This window comes from Danaus plexippus, chromosome Z (assembly GCF_018135715.1).
Source record: "Danaus plexippus chromosome Z, MEX_DaPlex, whole genome shotgun sequence".
In the NCBI taxonomy this organism is placed as follows: Eukaryota; Metazoa; Arthropoda; class Insecta; order Lepidoptera; family Nymphalidae; genus Danaus; species Danaus plexippus.
Window position 1 is genome coordinate 876,372 of NC_083559.1, and position 18,561 is coordinate 894,932.

Consider the following 18,561-nt stretch of genomic DNA (forward strand, 5'->3'; position numbering starts at 1 on the left):
TTCTTGCCATTTTAAAATTGCAATATTATGTTATCCAATGTAAATGCTTGGTAGTGTAAGAAAGTCAAATCACGCAAATAAATAGAATCAAAAAATAACATTGTAATATTCGTATCGTTAATTGAAAAAATGAAGCTCATAATTTTTTCCCCATTTCTTTCGTTTTTTTGAAACTGTGTAAATTTTTTAGTTTACGTTAACTCAATACTCCTTTTAGGTTAGTTATTATAAAAAGAAAGAGTTTTTGTGTGGTACGTTTATACTTATAAATATAGTTTTTAAATATAGTTTCATAATTATGTTTGTTTAAGTTGGCTAAATTGAAGAGCTACAGTTATATTTTTGTATACATGTATATTTACTAGAATATCTTGATTACCGTTTTGACTATCGGTGGAAATTACGCTCGAGTTGGTAGACGAACAATCTCGGTGACAGCATTTTTAACCCTTGCTTTAAAAACATTCAAATTGTAAGTGGAAGGAAACAGACGCGTACAAACTATTTCAATACTTTCCTTAACTTTTCTCATGAAACAGTAGATTGTGTCTTTGTGACTTGCGTTTATTTATTTTATGTCATAATTATAAGACTTGTTCATGCCTATTTCGTACTAATCGCCCAAAAAAGCAGAGCTTTCAAGTGGTTTTTAATTTGTCCAATATGAACATTTGAAACAAAATAGAACTTAAGTTTCTACACTATCTATTTATTTTGAAGGGCAAACATTTCGATTATGCCGTTTTTAGGTATGGCGACTGCAATTTCTATGTACCATATATCATATATATTGCGAATTGTACCTACGCCGAATATTGCTTCCTCGCAAGCAGGGTCTAGATAGGACTTTTATTATAAAGGCACTTATTTTTTGTACCCAAGGAATATATCTAATAAGACAAAAAAAAATAGCTTCTTTTTAAACTTATCTTATTTTTTACATTTATATTTCCGTTCTCTATTTTTGAAATAAAATAAAAGCATAGATAAAAAAAATCTAATATGTTTATTATTTTTCAAAAACATTATAAAAAATTTAAAGATATCAATTTTCTTTTTACAAAACATCTTTATATACAAAAACAACAAACAACTATATAAAATCGACATAATTTACGTAAACAACGTTACCATGATATCACGTATTTTTCGACAAAGTACAAAAAGCTCCTAACTTCTCCTTTTGTGAGTGGGAAATAAAATAATTTAGTTCTCGACGACGTCAAAGCATAAAATGCCACTGAGCCCTTTTGATCCTGAGCCTTTGGCACCTATTTGAAATTTGATTCCTTTAAAAGGCTCTTCTGGTTCTGTAAACAGTGGAATCTCCTCCGGACATATACATTGGGCGGACCCAGATCTCGTTATTCCTAATGCTTTATTTCGGCATGCGCATAATTCTTCATTGTATTGTCGTGGAACAAACTCGGGGTGTTCCTCAAAAAATCTAAGAGCGTCCTCGAAACTCATTTCCGTTTCGATGTTCTTGCGAGTTATATTGAATGTGAAGCCAGATGTGGTTTGCGTTAAGTCCGACTTCATTTTCTTTACTAATCTCTCATCGATGTAAAACTCGGGGACAGGTTCTGGTTCTGGTTCTGGTTCCTCTGGACATTCGCATATAAAATTCTTCTTGCCTTTCATAGATTTCTTTTTTTGCTTCTTGTCCTTTTGTTGAGATCCTGTGTCGGTATCGAACGAGTTTACTTCACTTCCTTGCCGGTATTTCTCGCAGGGGCACAATTCAGGCAGTTTGATTTTCTTTTCCTTTCCACTGCAACGGCAATTGATGTTTCCCTCAAACTTCATTGGTTCGCAAGTGCTACATGACTGATCTAAAGTTTTTGGCATTGACGTTGTCACTTTTTCTGAAAACCGTAATAAAAATATAATAATATTCAAATACGTCGTCTTCTAATTGGTCTACTGCGTATATTCTATAAAAACAAAATCAAATATCATGTGACTGGAAACAGCAGTATGAATTTAACTATTTTTCATTCACTGCAATTGAAAATAATAGATAGAAAAACTGAACATAACTTATATTTCAAATTAATTTGTAACATAGTCTTATTCTGGTAATATTTTACATCCTCTTTCCACTTATCTGACAGTTCCGCTGGCCTAACAGCAATACTCATCATAAAAAGATTGGTATCGATTTTTATGTAAATAAAAATACAATAATTATAACATACTAAAACATGGAGACGGGTCATGAGAAACTGCTGTTAATAAAAGGAAATAATAAAGACATTACTATTACTAAATTAATATCTCATTTAGACTTACTCAAATTGGATTTTAGATTTCCTTTAAATTCTCCTGAGCTCCCACAACTAGTAGAAATCATTTGTTTCGCTACTTTTTTGAAAATCATTTCTAATTTCTCAGGACTACAATCGCACGACTTGTTTACTTTACTGTTTGGTATGGGACACATTATACCAGGGTTAGGGGGTGGCGTGGGATGATACGGTCCAATTTGCCCTCTACATGGAGGAATTTTACACAGGCTTACTGAAGTTTGTTGACAAAAGTTCGACGAGGTTTTCAATACATTGGGATAGGACGTTTTACGTGGCAGTTCTTTTCTTGGCCTTTTGATCTCAGGAACTTGATCATGGCTTAAGCCTGTACAAAAATAAACATTTCCAAAACACATTTCCAAAACCGTGAGTTCTATTAGCTCAACGCTCTTTTAAAATTCGCGAATATAAAAGTCTGAGTGGTCTGGACGCCGACGCACAAATATCCTCTGGGATTTTATATTGCTTTTCATTCGTATCGATCATTATAGTTCCATTCAAAGCGATTTTAATGATAGAGTCAGGCTTGACGTCTGATTTTGTAGCCCTAGTGCCTTCTGTTACAAAACCTATTGATCGCTGGTTTGTGTTTATTTCTTTTTACGCCCTGGCTACCGAAAGACTAACCGCTTCACGTATGATTTCTAAAACCTTATCGTGACGACGCGAGTACTGAAAGCTATCTAGGAGTACCTTACATGCCATCATCAAATGCTTAATGGGATGTCCCCAGGATATGACTCTTAGAAACTCTTAGGTGTTCATAGAGCTCCGATGGCCTTTTTAGATGAATCCCAAAATTATTGTGATCCCTGAATAACGCTGACGAATCAGCCGACAGCGCGAGCCCGAACCATAACTTCAAAACCTTTATGATGCTAGCATCTAACTTTGACAAAAGGGTTGTATTAAAATCATAGACGAGAAAAGACCAATTCAAACATGATATTAGTTAATTATCGTAGATCCAAGCTTTTTGGACGTTAGTTATCAGTTGGTTATCGACCTTGTTACGATCGTTTAAAAAGCTATCTACTATTCCTTCTAAGTATGCAGTACGACCTATTTAAAAGGAGCATTTTACGTTATCGTAGAAACACAGTGACCGCCTAACGATTATCCCGGATTGTATGAGGTATATTTTGTATTTCGCCTACCGAGACAGGACAGTGACATTTATTTAGTTTTGCTCTCAATCCATATCCGGCCACTCACAGAAATTATCCACTTCATTCAATAGTACTCGACAGTGTTTGGGGTTACGTGTCAGTGTTGCGAGATCATCAGTGAAGGCTAAGATGGATTCTGTGCATTTATAATTAAACTTAAAGCGATAACTCCATTTTTTCTCGTTACTTAGTATTACCTAATTTTAGTGGTTTATTTTGGTCCTAATGTAGATTTAGAGTTGAATACCTGATTAAGTATTGACAATAGAGGCTTACCTTGTGCGACAGCTTCCTTACGCATCATAGGTGTCACTAATTCTGATATAACATTTTCAACAGTATGATCTATTTGTCCCGTGGCATTTTTCAATTGCTGCATTTTTTGTGTTTGGCAACAGCAGGGCCTATCTTGCGTTGTGTCAGCACTAAAAACTCTTCCAGTGTCACTCTTAGTCTTAATGGAAACACTTGAAAACTGAGATAGCTGGTCTTGAGTTGTTTTATTAAGACCGCAATTTTTTCTTTTACTATTTTGCATTTGTTTAGATTTTTGCTGCTTTTTAAATGTAATTTGAATATCCTTCTGAATGACGTCTTTATTTTTTTTAACAATCTTTAGACCTTGACGGTATTTTGAATTATCTTAAACACAATAAACCTTACAAAGTAGGAGAAAACTTAATAGTACTTATATTTTTTTATAATTTTTTTTATTAGGCTTTAATAAAAACAGTGTTTTATACTTACATTCACAACTGCTTGGGTTCTTGTTGCAAGGTTTGTCACTTAGTGGAATACATATTGCAGAATTTATACAATTCTGTGACAAGTCATCGGAACAGTATTCTTCAGATGTAGTCGGAATGAGAATAATTAATGACGAAGAGTCATGTAAAGACCTGTTTGATATAATTTTTCGCAATAGAAATCTTATATCACGTTCATCCAGCTCATCCACCATCGAATCTTTTTGATCCAATTCATTACTCTCAAGCAAATCAAAAAGCCTCGTTTTTAAATTTGTCATTTGTAATGTTGTTAAACTTAGATTGATTTTTGGTTCCGAACCAGTCGTCTGAGAGAATGTATAATCGTTTGTCCACAAGGACTCTTCCAGACTTGTCACGCTACGTATAAGTATAAACGTTAATTCTGTTTGATAAAATACACACAATTTTATATTTATATTAAATGAAATACAAACCTGATGTCAAAGTTCTTATTTTCAAAAGACTCCTCTAACTCGGAATTATATTCATTATCTCTTTCAAAATATTCGGAATACAAGGAGTTGTCTACGGTGGAAGTAGAAATAGATATTATGCTTATAATATCTGAAAAGCTTGAGAGACTCACTGATGATTCCGTCTTTAGTAAGTATAAAGTTTCTAAACTAGAATGTCCTGTGGTTTCTTCTTCACAAATACACTGGGATACATCATCCGTTTCCATGTCTGAGTTACATGTGTTAATTGTGCTTGAGCCTTTATTGTTTCGTATTTTTTTGTATTTATTATAAGTTGACTCACCACAAGTGTGTGAACTGTCGGTAAATTGTATTGAATTTTTACGAGAGTAAATACTCTGTAAAGTTTTATTTTGTGATAGATGGTGTTCAATGTTTCCTCTGTATAAATTAAAAGATGGCAACGATGAAGTTGACACAGGTTTAAATTTAGAAAACTCGTTAGAAGGAAAGGGCGAAATGCCTGAAACTCTACCAACTGTTACTTTTATTCCTTCACTATCCGTAAAAACTCCTCCTTTCACTCCGGGAAGGCACTCTTCTGGGCATGGACATAAGGATGAAATGTCTGGCGATGTGACTCGTATTTTTACATAGCTATGTTTAAATCTAATTTTCTTCTTATCGCAACCGCAACCCCTGTCACAGGTGGTAGTTTTAATGATATCTTCAAATTCTTCAACAATACCTGTTTTTGACTTTGACACTCCTACTTTTCTTTCAGCTTTACGTACTTCTCCAACACCAATTTTTCTTGATTTTGTTCTTACCTTACCTAACTTTTCCGAAGGTGTAGGTTCAGGAGGAAGACCAACCACTGTTCTTATTCTTTGAATCAACGATTTTTCAGAGGGCGTTGAACCTTCTGGCATTGGCAAACCCGCTTCAGCCAAACCCTTTAATATTTTTTCTTTCTGTGATGGAGTTTTTCCCTTCAAGGGTGTTAATAATCCTTCAGCCTTTGCCTTTTCTATCAACTGTTTCTCAGATACAGTTTTAGCTTTTGGAGGTATTCCATATTCGGTCTTAACTTTTTGTACCAACAGTTTTTCCGACGGAGTCTTTCCTTCGGGTAAAGGTAAACCCGCTTCAGCTAAACCTTTCAGAATTTCTTCTTTTTGTTTCATACTTTTGCCCTCCAGAGGGGTTATCAAACCAGCAGCTTTAGCTTTTCTTATTTTTTCAGATATAACTTTCGTAGGTTTTGAAATTTTCTTGGAAGGCATTTTAATTGCAGTTATACCTATAGGAGGGCGTTCCGATTCGGGTGTTAATAAATCACAAATACATTCGTCACTGGGACCTTTTCCTTCTTTAATGACTTTGGCAGTCTTTTTGTCCAATTTTTTTAACTTTTCTGGTGGCAAAGCTGGCCGTCCTTTTATTTCGCCTTGCACCTTTTCAATAAGTTTCCTCTCTGACTCAGTTTTTGCTTCGGGGAGAGGTAAACCACGCTTTGCCAGTCCTTTAATAATTTTTTCCTTTTGCTTCTGTGACTTACCCTGCAAAGGTGTTAAGAGTCCAGCCTCTTTAGCTTCACGTAACACGTATGATGGCGCATATTTTTCTGAAGGTGCAGCTGTTTTTATTCTAGCTATAAGAGATTTTTCTGAAGGTGTTCTGCCATCAGGTAAAGTTAAACCCATTTTTGCTTGTGCTTTAAGTATCTTCTCTTTTTGATCGGTAGTTTTTCCTTCTAAAGGTGTTATAATACCAGCAGCAATAGCATCTACATATTTTTGTTTATCTTTCGCTGATTTAGGTTCTGGGGGAAGGCCGATTTCAGCCCGTATTTTATCTGTAATTTTTTTTTCCGATGCAGTTTTTGATACCGGTAATGGGATTCCTTGCATTGCCAATCCCCTGAGTATTTGTTCCTTTTCCTCAGGAGATTTTCCTTCTAAAGGTGTCAGAAGGCCCGCAGCTTTTGCTTTTCGTAACTTCTCTGAAGGGACACGGATTTCTGATGGCAAATTGGCAGTAAGTCTTACTTTCGCTATAAGTGATTTCTCTGAAGACGTGCGCCCTTCGGGCATTGGTAGTCCCAATTTAGCTTGACCTTTCAGAATTTTTTCCTTTTGTTCCTTTGTTTTTCCTTCTAATGGTGTTATGAGTCCAGCGGCGAGAGCCTTTTTATATTTAACTTTTGCAGATTTTGTTTCCGGTTCCGGTGGCAAACCAACTTCAGCTTTTACTTTATCTATTAATTGCTTTTCAGATTCTGTTTTAGCTTCGGGCAATGGAATTCCTTGCATAGCCAAGCCCTTTAAAATTTTTTTCTTCTGTTCCGGAGTTTTACCTTCTAACGGTGTTAATAACCCTTCAGCCTTCGCCTTTGCTAATTTCGCAGACGGAACCCGCATTTCAGATGGAGGAGGTCCAGCAGCTTTCACTTTTTCTATCAAGGACTTTTCGGATGCAGTTCTACCTTCAGGTAAAGGAAGACCTAATTTTGCTTGGCCTTTTAGTATTTTTTCCTTCTGTTCCTTCGTCTTCCCTTCTAATGGCGTAATAAGACCTGCAGCGAGAGCCTTTTTATATTTTGTCTTTGCCGACGATGTTTCGGGGGCTGGTGGCAAACCAACTTCAGCTCTTACTTTTTCTATCAATTTCTTGTCTGATGCTGTTTTTCCTTCCGGTAAGGGGATTCCTTGCATTGCTAAGCCCTTTAAAATTTTTTTCTTTTGTTCTGGCGTTTTTCCTTCTAAGGGTGTTAATAATCCTGCAGCTTTAGCTTTCGCCAATTTCGCAGATGGAACCCGCATTTCAGATGGGGGAGGTCCAGCAGTTTTCACTTTTTCTATCAAGGATTTTTCTGAAGGAGTTCTTCCTTCGGGTAAAGCAAGCCCTAATTTCGCTTGTTCTTTGAGTATCTTTTCTTTTTGTTCCTTTGATTTTCCTTCCAAAGGCGTTATAAAGCCTGCAGCTAAGGCTTTTTCGTACTTTTTTTTTTCCGAGGGTGTTTTTGGTTCAGGTGGTAAGCCAACTTCCGCTCTCACTTTGTCTATTAATTTCTTTTCTGACGCTGTTTTTGCTTCAGGTAAGGGGATTCCTTGCATAGCTAAGCCCTTTAAAATTTTTGTCTTTTGTTCTGGGGTTTTTCCTTCTAAAGGTGTTAATAATCCTGCCGCTTTAGCTTTCGCTAGTTTTTCAGAAGGAATCCGCATTTCAGATGGAGGAGGTGCAGCAGCTCTTATTTTTTTTATCAAGGACTTTTCCGATGGAGTTCTCCCTTCGGGTAAAGCAAGCCCTAACTTTGCTTGTTCTTTGAGTATCTTTTCTTTTTGTTCCTTCGATTTTCCTTCCAAAGGTGTAATAAGGCCTGCAGCTAAAGCTTTTTATACTTTTCTTTAGTGGAAGGTGTTTTAGGTTCAGGTGGTAAGCCAACTTCCTCTCTCACTTTGTCTATTAATTTCTTTTCTGACGCTGTTTTCGCTTCAGGTAAGGGGATTCCTTGCATAGCTAAGCCCTTTAAAATTTTTTTCTTTTGTTCTGGAGCTTTTCCTTCTAAAGGTGTTAATAATCCTGCCGCTTTAGCTTTCGCTAGTTTTTCAGAAGGAATCCGCATTTCAGATGGAGGAGGTGGAGCAGCTCTTATTTTTTTTATCAAGGACTTTTCCGATGGAGTTCTTCCTTCGGGTAAAGCAAGCCCTAACTTTGCTTGTTCTTTGAGTATCTTTTCTTTTTGTTCCTTCGATTTTCCTTCCAAAGGTGTAATAAGGCCTGCAGCTAAAGCTTTTTTATACTTTTCTTTAGTGGAAGGTGTTTTAGGTTCAGGTGGTAAGCCAACTTCCTCTCTCACTTTGTCTATTAATTTCTTTTCTGACGCTGTTTTCGCTTCAGGTAAGGGGATTCCTTGCATAGCTAAGCCCTTTAAAATTTTTTTCTTTTGTTCTGGAGCTTTTCCTTCTAAAGGTGTTAATAATCCCGCCGCTTTAGCTTTCGCTAGTTTTTCAGAAGGAATCCGCATTTCAGATGGAGGAGGTGGAGCAGCTCTTATTTTTTTTATCAAGGACTTTTCCGATGGAGTTCTTCCTTCGGGTAAAGCAAGCCCTAACTTTGCTTGTTCTTTGAGTATCTTTTCTTTTTGTTCCTTCGATTTTCCTTCCAAAGGTGTAATAAGGCCTGCAGCTAAAGCTTTTTTATACTTTTCTTAGTGGAAGGGTTTTTGGTTCAGGTGGTAAGCCAACTTCCTCTCTCACTTTGTCTATTAATTTCTTTTCTGACGCTGTTTTCGCTTCAGGTAAGGGGATTCCTTGCATAGCTAAGCCCTTTAAAATTTTTTTCTTTTGTTCTGGCGTTTTTCCTTCTAACGGTGTTAATAATCCAGCCGCTTTAGCTTTCGCTAGTTTTTCAGAAGGAATCCGCATTTCAGATGGAGGAGGTGCAGCAGCTCTTATTTTTTTTATCAAGGACTTTTCCGATGGAGTTCTCCCTTCGGGTAAAGCAAGTCCTAATTTTGCTTGTTCTTTGAGTATCTTTTCTTTTTGTTCCTTCGATTTTCCTTCCAAAGGTGTAATAAGGCCTGCAGCTAAAGCTTTTTTATACTTTTCTTTAGTGGAAGGTGTTTTTGGTTCAGGTGGTAAGCCAACTTCCTCTCTCACTTTGTCTATTAATTTCTTTTCTGACGCTGTTTTCGCTTCAGGTAAGGGGATTCCTTGCATAGCTAAGCCCTTTAAAATTTTTTTCTTTTGTTCTGGAGCTTTTCCTTCTAAGGGTGTTAATAATCCAGCCGCTTTAGCTTTCGCTAGTTTTTCAGAAGGAATCCGCATTTCAGATGGAGGAGGTGGAGCAGCTCTTATTCTTTTTATCAAGGACTTTTCCGATGGAGTTCTTCCTTCGGGTAAAGCAAGCCCTAACTTTGCTTGTTCTTTGAGTATCTTTTCTTTTTGTTCCTTCGATTTTCCTTCCAAAGGTGTAATAAGGCCTGCAGCTAAAGCTTTTTTATACTTTTCTTTAGTGGAAGGTGTTTTAGGTTCAGGTGGTAAGCCAACTTCCGCTCTCACTTTGTCTATTAATTTCTTTTCTGACGCTGTTTTCGCTTCAGGTAAGGGGATTCCTTGCATAGCTAAGCCCTTTAAAATTTTTTTCTTTTGTTCTGGAGCTTTTCCTTCTAAGGGTGTTAATAATCCTGCCGCTTTAGCTTTCGCTAGTTTTTCAGAAGGAATCCGCATTTCAGATGGAGGAGGTGGAGCAGCTCTTATTTTTTTTATCAAGGACTTTTCCGATGGAGTTCTTCCTTCGGGTAAAGCAAGCCCTAACTTTGCTTGTTCTTTGAGTATCTTTTCTTTTTGTTCCTTCGATTTTCCTTCCAAAGGTGTAATAAGGCCTGCAGCTAAAGCTTTTTTATACTTTTCTTTAGTGGAAGGTGTTTTTGGTTCAGGTGGTAAGCCAACTTCCTCTCTCACTTTGTCTATTAATTTCTTTTCTGACGCTGTTTTCGCTTCAGGTAAGGGGATTCCTTGCATAGCTAAGCCCTTTAAAATTTTTTTCTTTTGTTCTGGCGTTTTTCCTTCTAAAGGTGTTAATAATCCCGCCGCTTTAGCTTTCGCTAGTTTTTCAGACGGAATCCGCATTTCAGATGGAGGAGGTGCAGCAGCTCTTATTTTTTTTATCAAGGACTTTTCCGATGGAGTTCTCCCTTCGGGTAAAGCAAGCCCTAACTTTGCTTGTTCTTTGAGTATCTTTTCTTTTTGTTCCTTCGATTTTCCTTCCAAAGGTGTAATAAGGCCTGCAGCTAAAGCTTTTTTATACTTTTCTTTAGTGGAAGGTGTTTTTGGTTCAGGTGGTAAGCCAACTTCCGCTCTTACTTTGTCTATTAATTTCTTTTCTGACGCTGTTTTCGCTTCAGGTAAGGGGATTCCTTGCATAGCTAAGCCCTTTAAAATTTTTTTCTTTTGTTCTGGAGCTTTTCCTTCTAAAGGTGTTAATAATCCAGCCGCTTTAGCTTTCGCTAGTTTTTCAGAAGGAATCCGCATTTCAGATGGAGGAGGTGCAGCAGCTCTTATTTTTTTTATCAAGGACTTTTCCGATGGAGTTCTCCCTTCGGGTAAAGCAAGTCCTAACTTTGCTTGTTCTTTGAGTATCTTTTCTTTTTGTTCCTTCGATTTTCCTTCCAAAGGTGTAATAAGGCCTGCAGCTAAAGCTTTTTTATACTTTTCTTTAGTGGAAGGTGTTTTTGGTTCAGGTGGTAAGCCAACTTCCTCTCTCACTTTGTCTATTAATTTCTTTTCTGACGCTGTTTTCGCTTCAGGTAAGGGGATTCCTTGCATAGCTAATCCTTTTAAAATTTTTTCTTTTTGATCAGTAGATTTTCCTTCAAGTGGCGTAATAAGACCCGCAGCTTTAGCTGCTTTCAACTTTTTAGATGGTACTTTATAAACGGGCTCGGCTTTAACTTTTCGTATTAATGACTTTTCTGATGCAGTTCTTCCTTCTGGTAGTTGGACTCCAGCTTCATGCAACTTTTTTAATATTTTTTCCTTTTGAGCAGCAGACTTACCTTCTAGTGGTGTTATGATACCGGCATCTTGTGCAATTTTCATTCTTTCTTTCATTGAAGATGTTGTAGGTTCAGGGGGTAGTCCAACTTCTTTTCGAACTTGATTAATAAGTTTTTTTTCAGAGGCAGTTTTTCCTTCAGGTAAAGGAATACCTTCTTTAACTAATCCTTTTAGAATATTTTTTTTCTGCTCTGCAGTTTTACCTTCCAAAGGAGTCAATAAGCCAGCCATTTTAGCTCTACGTAACTTTTCTGAAGCAGTTTTTGTAGGAGGAGAAACATAGCCAGTTGCAGCTTTCACTTTTTTTATTAATTCTTTGTCCGATGTAGTAACACCTTCTGGTAGTGGTAATCCAGCAGCTAGCCTTCCCTTTAAGATCTTTTCTTTTTGTGCAGGAGTTTTTCCGGCTAAAGGTGTTATAAGACCGGCGGCTTGGGCCTTACGAAATTTTTCTGATGGAAGACCTGCTGTTGGTAAGCCCATATCATCTCTAACTTTCTTAATGAGTTGCTTTTCTGAGGATGTTTTGCCTTCTGGTAATGGAAGTCCTGCTTTCGCTAAATTTTTTATTATCTTTTCCTTTTCTTCGGGTGTTTTTCCCTCAAGCGGGGTCAACAGACCAGCTGCTTTAGCTTTTCTTAATTTTTCTGATGTTGTTTCTGGTGGAATCATAGTTGCTTTAATTTTGTTAATAAGAGCTTTCTCAGATGCCGTTCGTCCTTCTGGAAGGGGCACACCCATCTTAGCCTGCTTAGTCAATATTTTTTCTTTTTCTGAGGTCGTTTTACCCTCTAAAGGTGTTATAACACCAGCAGCTTGAGCCTGTGCATATTTTTCTTTTAAAGAACGTGTTTTAGGTTCTGGTGGCAAACCCATTTCTTGACGAACTTTATCAATAATTTTCCTTTCAGAAGCTGTTTTGGCTTCTGGTAATGGTAATCCTTTCTTAGCAAGACCCCTTAATATTTTTTCTTTTTGAGCATTAGTTTTACCTTCAAGAGGAGTTAGAAAACCTTCAGCTTTTGCTAATTTTAGCTTTTCGGACGTAATTTTTCCTGGGGGTATAATCCGACTTTCCCTGGGAACTCTTTCTGATTCTGGAGTTAACAAACCACAAATGCATTCATCACTAGGTCCTTTCCCTTCCTTCATAACCTTCGCAGTTTTTTTATCAAGTTTTTGTCTTTTTTCTGGGGGTAAGGCTGGCTTACCTGCTTCTATAGCTATTGATTTTAATTTTACTTTTTTTGGGCCCCTTTTTAGTTCGTTTATGATTTCTTTTTCGGAAGCAGTTCTACCTTCCGGTAACTCGATTCCCATATCAGCTTGCCCTTGGAGAATAGCTTTCTTTTGAGATAACGTTTTTCCCTCTAAAGGTGTTATAAAGCCAGCAGCAGCTGCTTCTCTATATTTCTTTTTCTCAGCCTCTGTTTTAGGTTCTGGTGGCAATCCGACTTCTTCTCTAACTTTTTTTATAATTTTTTTTTCTGAAGACGTTTTTCCTTCAGGTAAAGGGATACCAACCATTGCTAAACCTTTTATTATTTTTTCTTTCTGCTCTGGAGTTTTGCCTTCTAAAGGAGTCAGTAACCCTTCAGCTTTCGCTTTTCGCAACTTCGCCGATGGCACCTTGTATTCAGAAGGAGGTGGGGCAGCTGCTTTTACTTTTGCTATGATAGCTTTTTCTGATGCTGTACGCCCTTCGGGTAGAGGCAAACCTAAATCTGCTTGACCCTGTAAAATTTTTTCTTTTTGTGCTGCAGTTTTTCCTTCTAGTGGCGTGATCAGCCCAGCTGCCATTGCTTTTTGATATTTCTTTTTATCCGAAGCAGTTTCCGGTGACGGTGGTAATCCTACTTCAGCTCGAACCTTATTCACAAGTTTTTTTTCTGATGCAGTTTTACCTTCAGGAATCGGGATTCCCTGCATAGCTAAACCTTTCAGAATTTTTTCTTTTTGTGCCGGTGTTTTTCCTTCTAGCGGTGTCAAAAGTCCTTCTGCTTTAGCTTTACGTAGTTTTACAGAAGGCACTTTGTATTCGGAAGGAGGTGGAGCAGCTGCTTTGACTTTTGATATGATAGCTTTTTCTGATGCCGTACGCCCTTCGGGTAGAGGCAAACCTAAATCTGCTTGACCCCTTAGAATTTTTTCTTTTTGTGCTGCAGTTTTCCCTTCTAGGGGCGTAATAAGTCCAGCAGCCATTGCTTTTTCGTATTTCTTTTTCTGCGAAGCAGTTTCCGGTGAAGGTGGCAATCCCACTTCCGCTCGAACCTTATTCACAAGTTTTTTTTCTGATGCGGTTTTACCTTCAGGAAGTGGGATTCCATGCATAGCTAAACCTTTCAAAATTTTTTCTTTTTGTGCGGGTGTTTTTCCTTCTAACGGAGTCAAAAATCCTTCCGCTTTAGCTTTACGTAGTTTTACAGAAGGCACTTTGTATTCGGAAGGAGGTGGAGCAGCTGCTTTTACTTTTGATATGATAGCTTTTTCTGATGCCGTACGTCCTTCGGGTAGAGGCAAACCTAAATCTGCTTGACCCCTTAGAATTTTTTCTTTTTGTGCTGCAGTTTTGCCTTCCAGTGGCGTAATTAATCCAGCTGCCATTGCTTTTTCATATTTCTTTTTATCCGAAGCAGTTTCTGGTGAAGGCGGCAATCCTACTTCAGCTCGGACTTTGTCGATAAGTTTTTTTTCTGATGCAGTTTTGCCCTCAGGTAGAGGAATTCCATGCATTGCTAAACCTTTTAGTATTTTCTCTTTCTGGTCTGGTGGTTTTCCTTCTAACGGCGTTATTAACCCCGCAGCTTTAGCTTTACGCAACTTTGTTGATGGTACTTTGTACTTAGAAGGTGGTGCAGCGGTTGCTTTTATTTTTGCTATGATTGCCTTTTCTGAATCTGTGCGTCCCTCTGGTAAGGATAAACCTAAATCTGCTTGACCTTTTAAAATCTTTTCTTTTTGTGCTGCAGTTTTTCCTTCTAGTGGCGTGATCAGCCCAGCTGCCATTGCTTTTTGATATTTCTTTTTATCCGAAGCAGTTTCCGGTGACGGTGGTAATCCTACTTCAGCTCGAACCTTATTCACAAGTTTTTTTTCTGATGCAGTTTTACCTTCAGGAATCGGGATTCCCTGCATAGCTAAACCTTTCAGAATTTTTTCTTTTTGTGCCGGTGTTTTTCCTTCTAGCGGTGTCAAAAGTCCTTCTGCTTTAGCTTTACGTAGTTTTACAGAAGGCACTTTGTATTCGGAAGGAGGTGGAGCAGCTGCTTTGACTTTTGATATGATAGCTTTTTCTGATGCCGTACGTCCTTCGGGTAGAGGCAAACCTAAATCTGCTTGACCCCTTAGAATTTTTTCTTTTTGTGCTGCAGTTTTCCCTTCTAGGGGCGTAATAAGTCCAGCAGCCATTGCTTTTTCGTATTTCTTTTTCTGCGAAGCAGTTTCCGGTGAAGGTGGCAATCCCACTTCCGCTCGAACCTTATTCACAAGTTTTTTTTCTGATGCGGTTTTACCTTCAGGAAGTGGGATTCCATGCATAGCTAAACCTTTCAAAATTTTTTCTTTTTGTGCGGGTGTTTTTCCTTCTAACGGAGTCAAAAATCCTTCCGCTTTAGCTTTACGTAGTTTTACAGAAGGCACTTTGTATTCGGAAGGAGGTGGAGCAGCTGCTTTTACTTTTGATATGATAGCTTTTTCTGATGCCGTACGTCCTTCGGGTAGAGGCAAACCTAAATCTGCTTGACCCCTTAGAATTTTTTCTTTTTGTGCTGCAGTTTTGCCTTCCAGTGGCGTAATTAATCCAGCTGCCATTGCTTTTTCATATTTCTTTTTATCCGAAGCAGTTTCTGGTGAAGGCGGCAATCCTACTTCAGCTCGGACTTTGTCGATAAGTTTTTTTTCTGATGCAGTTTTGCCCTCAGGTAGAGGAATTCCATGCATTGCTAAACCTTTTAGTATTTTCTCTTTCTGGTCTGGTGGTTTTCCTTCTAACGGCGTTATTAACCCCGCAGCTTTAGCTTTACGCAACTTTGTTGATGGTACTTTGTACTTAGAAGGTGGTGCAGCGGTTGCTTTTATTTTTGCTATGATTGCCTTTTCTGAATCTGTACGTCCCTCTGGTAAGGATAAACCTAAATCTGCTTGACCTTTTAAAATGTTTTCTTTTTGTGCTGCAGTTTTTCCTTCCAGTGGCGTGATCAGCCCAGCTGCCATTGCTTTTTGATATTTCTTTTTATCCGAAGCAGTTTCCGGTGACGGTGGTAATCCTACTTCAGCTCGAACCTTATTCACAAGTTTTTTTTCTGATGCAGTTTTACCTTCAGGAATCGGGATTCCCTGCATAGCTAAACCTTTCAGAATTTTTTCTTTTTGTGCCGGTGTTTTTCCTTCTAGCGGTGTCAAAAGTCCTTCTGCTTTAGCTTTACGTAGTTTTACAGAAGGCACTTTGTATTCGGAAGGAGGTGGAGCAGCTGCTTTGACTTTTGATATGATAGCTTTTTCTGATGCCGTACGTCCTTCGGGTAGAGGCAAACCTAAATCTGCTTGACCCCTTAGAATTTTTTCTTTTTGTGCTGCAGTTTTGCCTTCCAGTGGCGTAATCAATCCAGCTGCCATTGCTTTTTCATATTTCTTTTTATCCGAAGCAGTTTCTGGTGAAGGCGGCAATCCTACTTCAGCTCGGACTTTGTCGATAAGTTTTTTTTCTGATGCAGTTTTGCCCTCAGGTAGAGGAATTCCATGCATTGCTAAACCTTTTAGTATTTTCTCTTTCTGGTCTGGTGGTTTTCCTTCTAACGGCGTTATTAACCCCGCAGCTTTAGCTTTACGCAACTTTGTTGATGGTACTTTGTACTTAGGAGGTGGTGCAGCGGTTGCTTTTATTTTTGCTATGATTGCCTTTTCTGAATCTGTACGTCCCTCTGGTAAGGATAAACCTAAATCTGCTTGACCTTTTAAAATCTTTTCTTTTTGTGCTGCAGTTTTTCCTTCTAGTGGCGTGATCAGCCCAGCTGCCATTGCTTTTTGATATTTCTTTTTATCTGAAGCAGTTTCTGGTGAAGGTGGTAATCCTACTTCAGCTCGAACTTTATTGACAAGTTTTTTTTCCGATTCAGTTTTACCATCGGGAAGTGGAACCCCATTCATTGCTAGACCTCGTAGTATTTTTTCTTTCTGCTCCGGCGGTTTTCCTTCCAAGGGTGTTATTAATCCTTCAGCTTTAGCCTTCCGTAATTTCGCAGATGGAACCCTATACTCTGAAGGAGGTGGCGCGGCCCCCTTTACTTTTTCTATGATTGCTTTTTCTGACGCAGTTCTTCCCTCGGGTAAAGTCAATCCTAGATCTGCTTGACCTTTTAAAATCTTTTCTTTTTGCGCTGCAGTTTTACCTTCTAATGGCGTAATAAGTCCTTTTGCCATTGCTTTTTGATACTTTTTTTTTGCTGATGCAGTTTCCGGTGAAGGTGGTAAACCCACTTCATCTCGAACTTTATTGATGAGTTTTTTTTCTGAAGCAGTTTTACCTTCAGGAAGCGGGATTCCATTCATTGCCAGACCTCTTAAAATTTTTTCTTTTTGTTCCGGAGATTTTCCTTCCAACGGCGTAAGTAATCCTTCGGCTACAGCTTTTTCTAATTTCGCAGAAGATATTTTATGTTCTGATGGGGCAATGGCACCAGTTTTTATTTTGTGTATTAAGACTTTTTCAGAAGGTGTTCTTCCTTCAGGTAGGGGCACACCCATTTCCATTTGCTTTTTTAAAATTTTTGCTTTTTGAGAAGCAGTTTTGCCTTCTAAAGGAGTAACTAAACCAGCTAGATGTGCCTTTCGAAGTTTTTCTTTTTCTTCATCTGTTTTAGGTTCCCGTGGAAGGCCCAGTTCCGTCTTAATTTTTTTTATTAGCTCCTTTTCCGATGCGGTTTTTCCTTCTGGTAATAGTCCACCTGTTTTTGCAAAGTCTTTTAATATTTTTTCTTTCTCAGCTCTGCTTTTACCTTCCAAGGGGGTGGTAATGCCAGCTTTTATCGCTTTTAATTTTTCTTTTTTTATTTCCCTCACTGGTTCTGCCGAAACCATACTAGCTGCAGACTTCCGCATTTCTCCTAATTTTCGCTCCTCTCTTGGCAAATGACCACATAGTATACACTTACAATGATCACAATTTTTTTTCTTATAGCAATCATATAAACCTTTCATAACTTCGAACATAGCATCAGAATTGCACGAACAACAACATGTTTCCTCTTTAACATTTAGTTGGCATCGATACAGTTTTAAACGTGTTTGTAAAAAGTCATTGAGACAGGATGTTTCTGGAGTATTTAGCACTTCTAAATTATTTACAACATAGTTTTTACAATACGATGTATAATTATTTGAAATTAATTTACGTTGACTGATATTCAGAGAGTTGTTTCTTAATTTTTTTTTATTCGTCTCCAAGGAAGGCATACTGTATATTCTTTCAATTTGAAGAAAATCTTTATTTGCTTTATTACAATCCCTACTGATTGCTGATTTCCTTTGTTTTTTTGATTGCTTTGATAATCTTATAACTTTGTATTTATTTCTTAGTACTTTTTGGGCTACAATATTTAAATCGTTAGTCTTCACATACACACATTTAATTTGAGACAACTTTTCTCTTTTCACATGTGGTCTGTTAAGGGTATGTTCCATGTTTTTCTTATCGGAACTGTATAATAATGTTACGCTTGGTTCCGAACTATTATTTAAATCCTTCATTATGTTATGTTAATGATTCTCCTTACTGTATAATATTAAATATCCATAAAATTTCTCTAAAAGATGATATTTAGATAATTAAAAAAAAAAAACAACGTATTTGCATTACTTAAGTAAACAAAAAATACCTTACTCTTTCAACAAATATAATATAAGGAATTTTCTCACAGAAATTTATTTAAGGGCATGTTTTATTTAAATTTCATCTTAACATTATGAAATAATTTAGAATTTAACTGACACGATAATTGTTTATTCATTTTAATGTCTTATATTAACAGTTAACCAAGAAGTATGGTTATGCAAGGATGACATAACATTATGCACTCGTCTCTTTAAGAAATATAGATGAAAAGTTTAGCGTCCCTCAGAAGATACAACAGAGAAACCCCTATACGAGGTGATATTCAATAGTCTCGATGAAAAATTTATTAAAAATGAGGCTATCTCTTAATCTGCTATAATAGTTTTCGTATCCAAAAAAATCTAGCTCCATCAATTTTTTTTAAACAGTAAAAACCATTTATTATTATTATAATAATGAATTTGAGATTACAATGCGAGCAAGCCGCAAGCACATATAACAT

General features: G+C 37.4%; 1 protein-coding gene across 1 annotated transcript; it reads right to left on the reverse strand.

Annotated features, from left to right (window-relative positions):
* Positions 1–989: 989 nt before the first annotated feature.
* Positions 990–18,436, reverse strand: LOC116777975 (uncharacterized). Its single transcript, XM_061526350.1, is given in 8 exon segments — positions 990–1,868; positions 2,296–2,637; positions 3,758–4,123; positions 4,229–4,608; positions 4,686–8,067; positions 8,070–8,878; positions 8,880–18,030; positions 18,108–18,436. Coding segments are annotated over 7 exon segments (15,036 nt in total). The 5' UTR covers positions 17,975–18,030; positions 18,108–18,436; the 3' UTR covers positions 990–1,206.
* Positions 18,437–18,561: the final 125 nt, after the last annotated feature.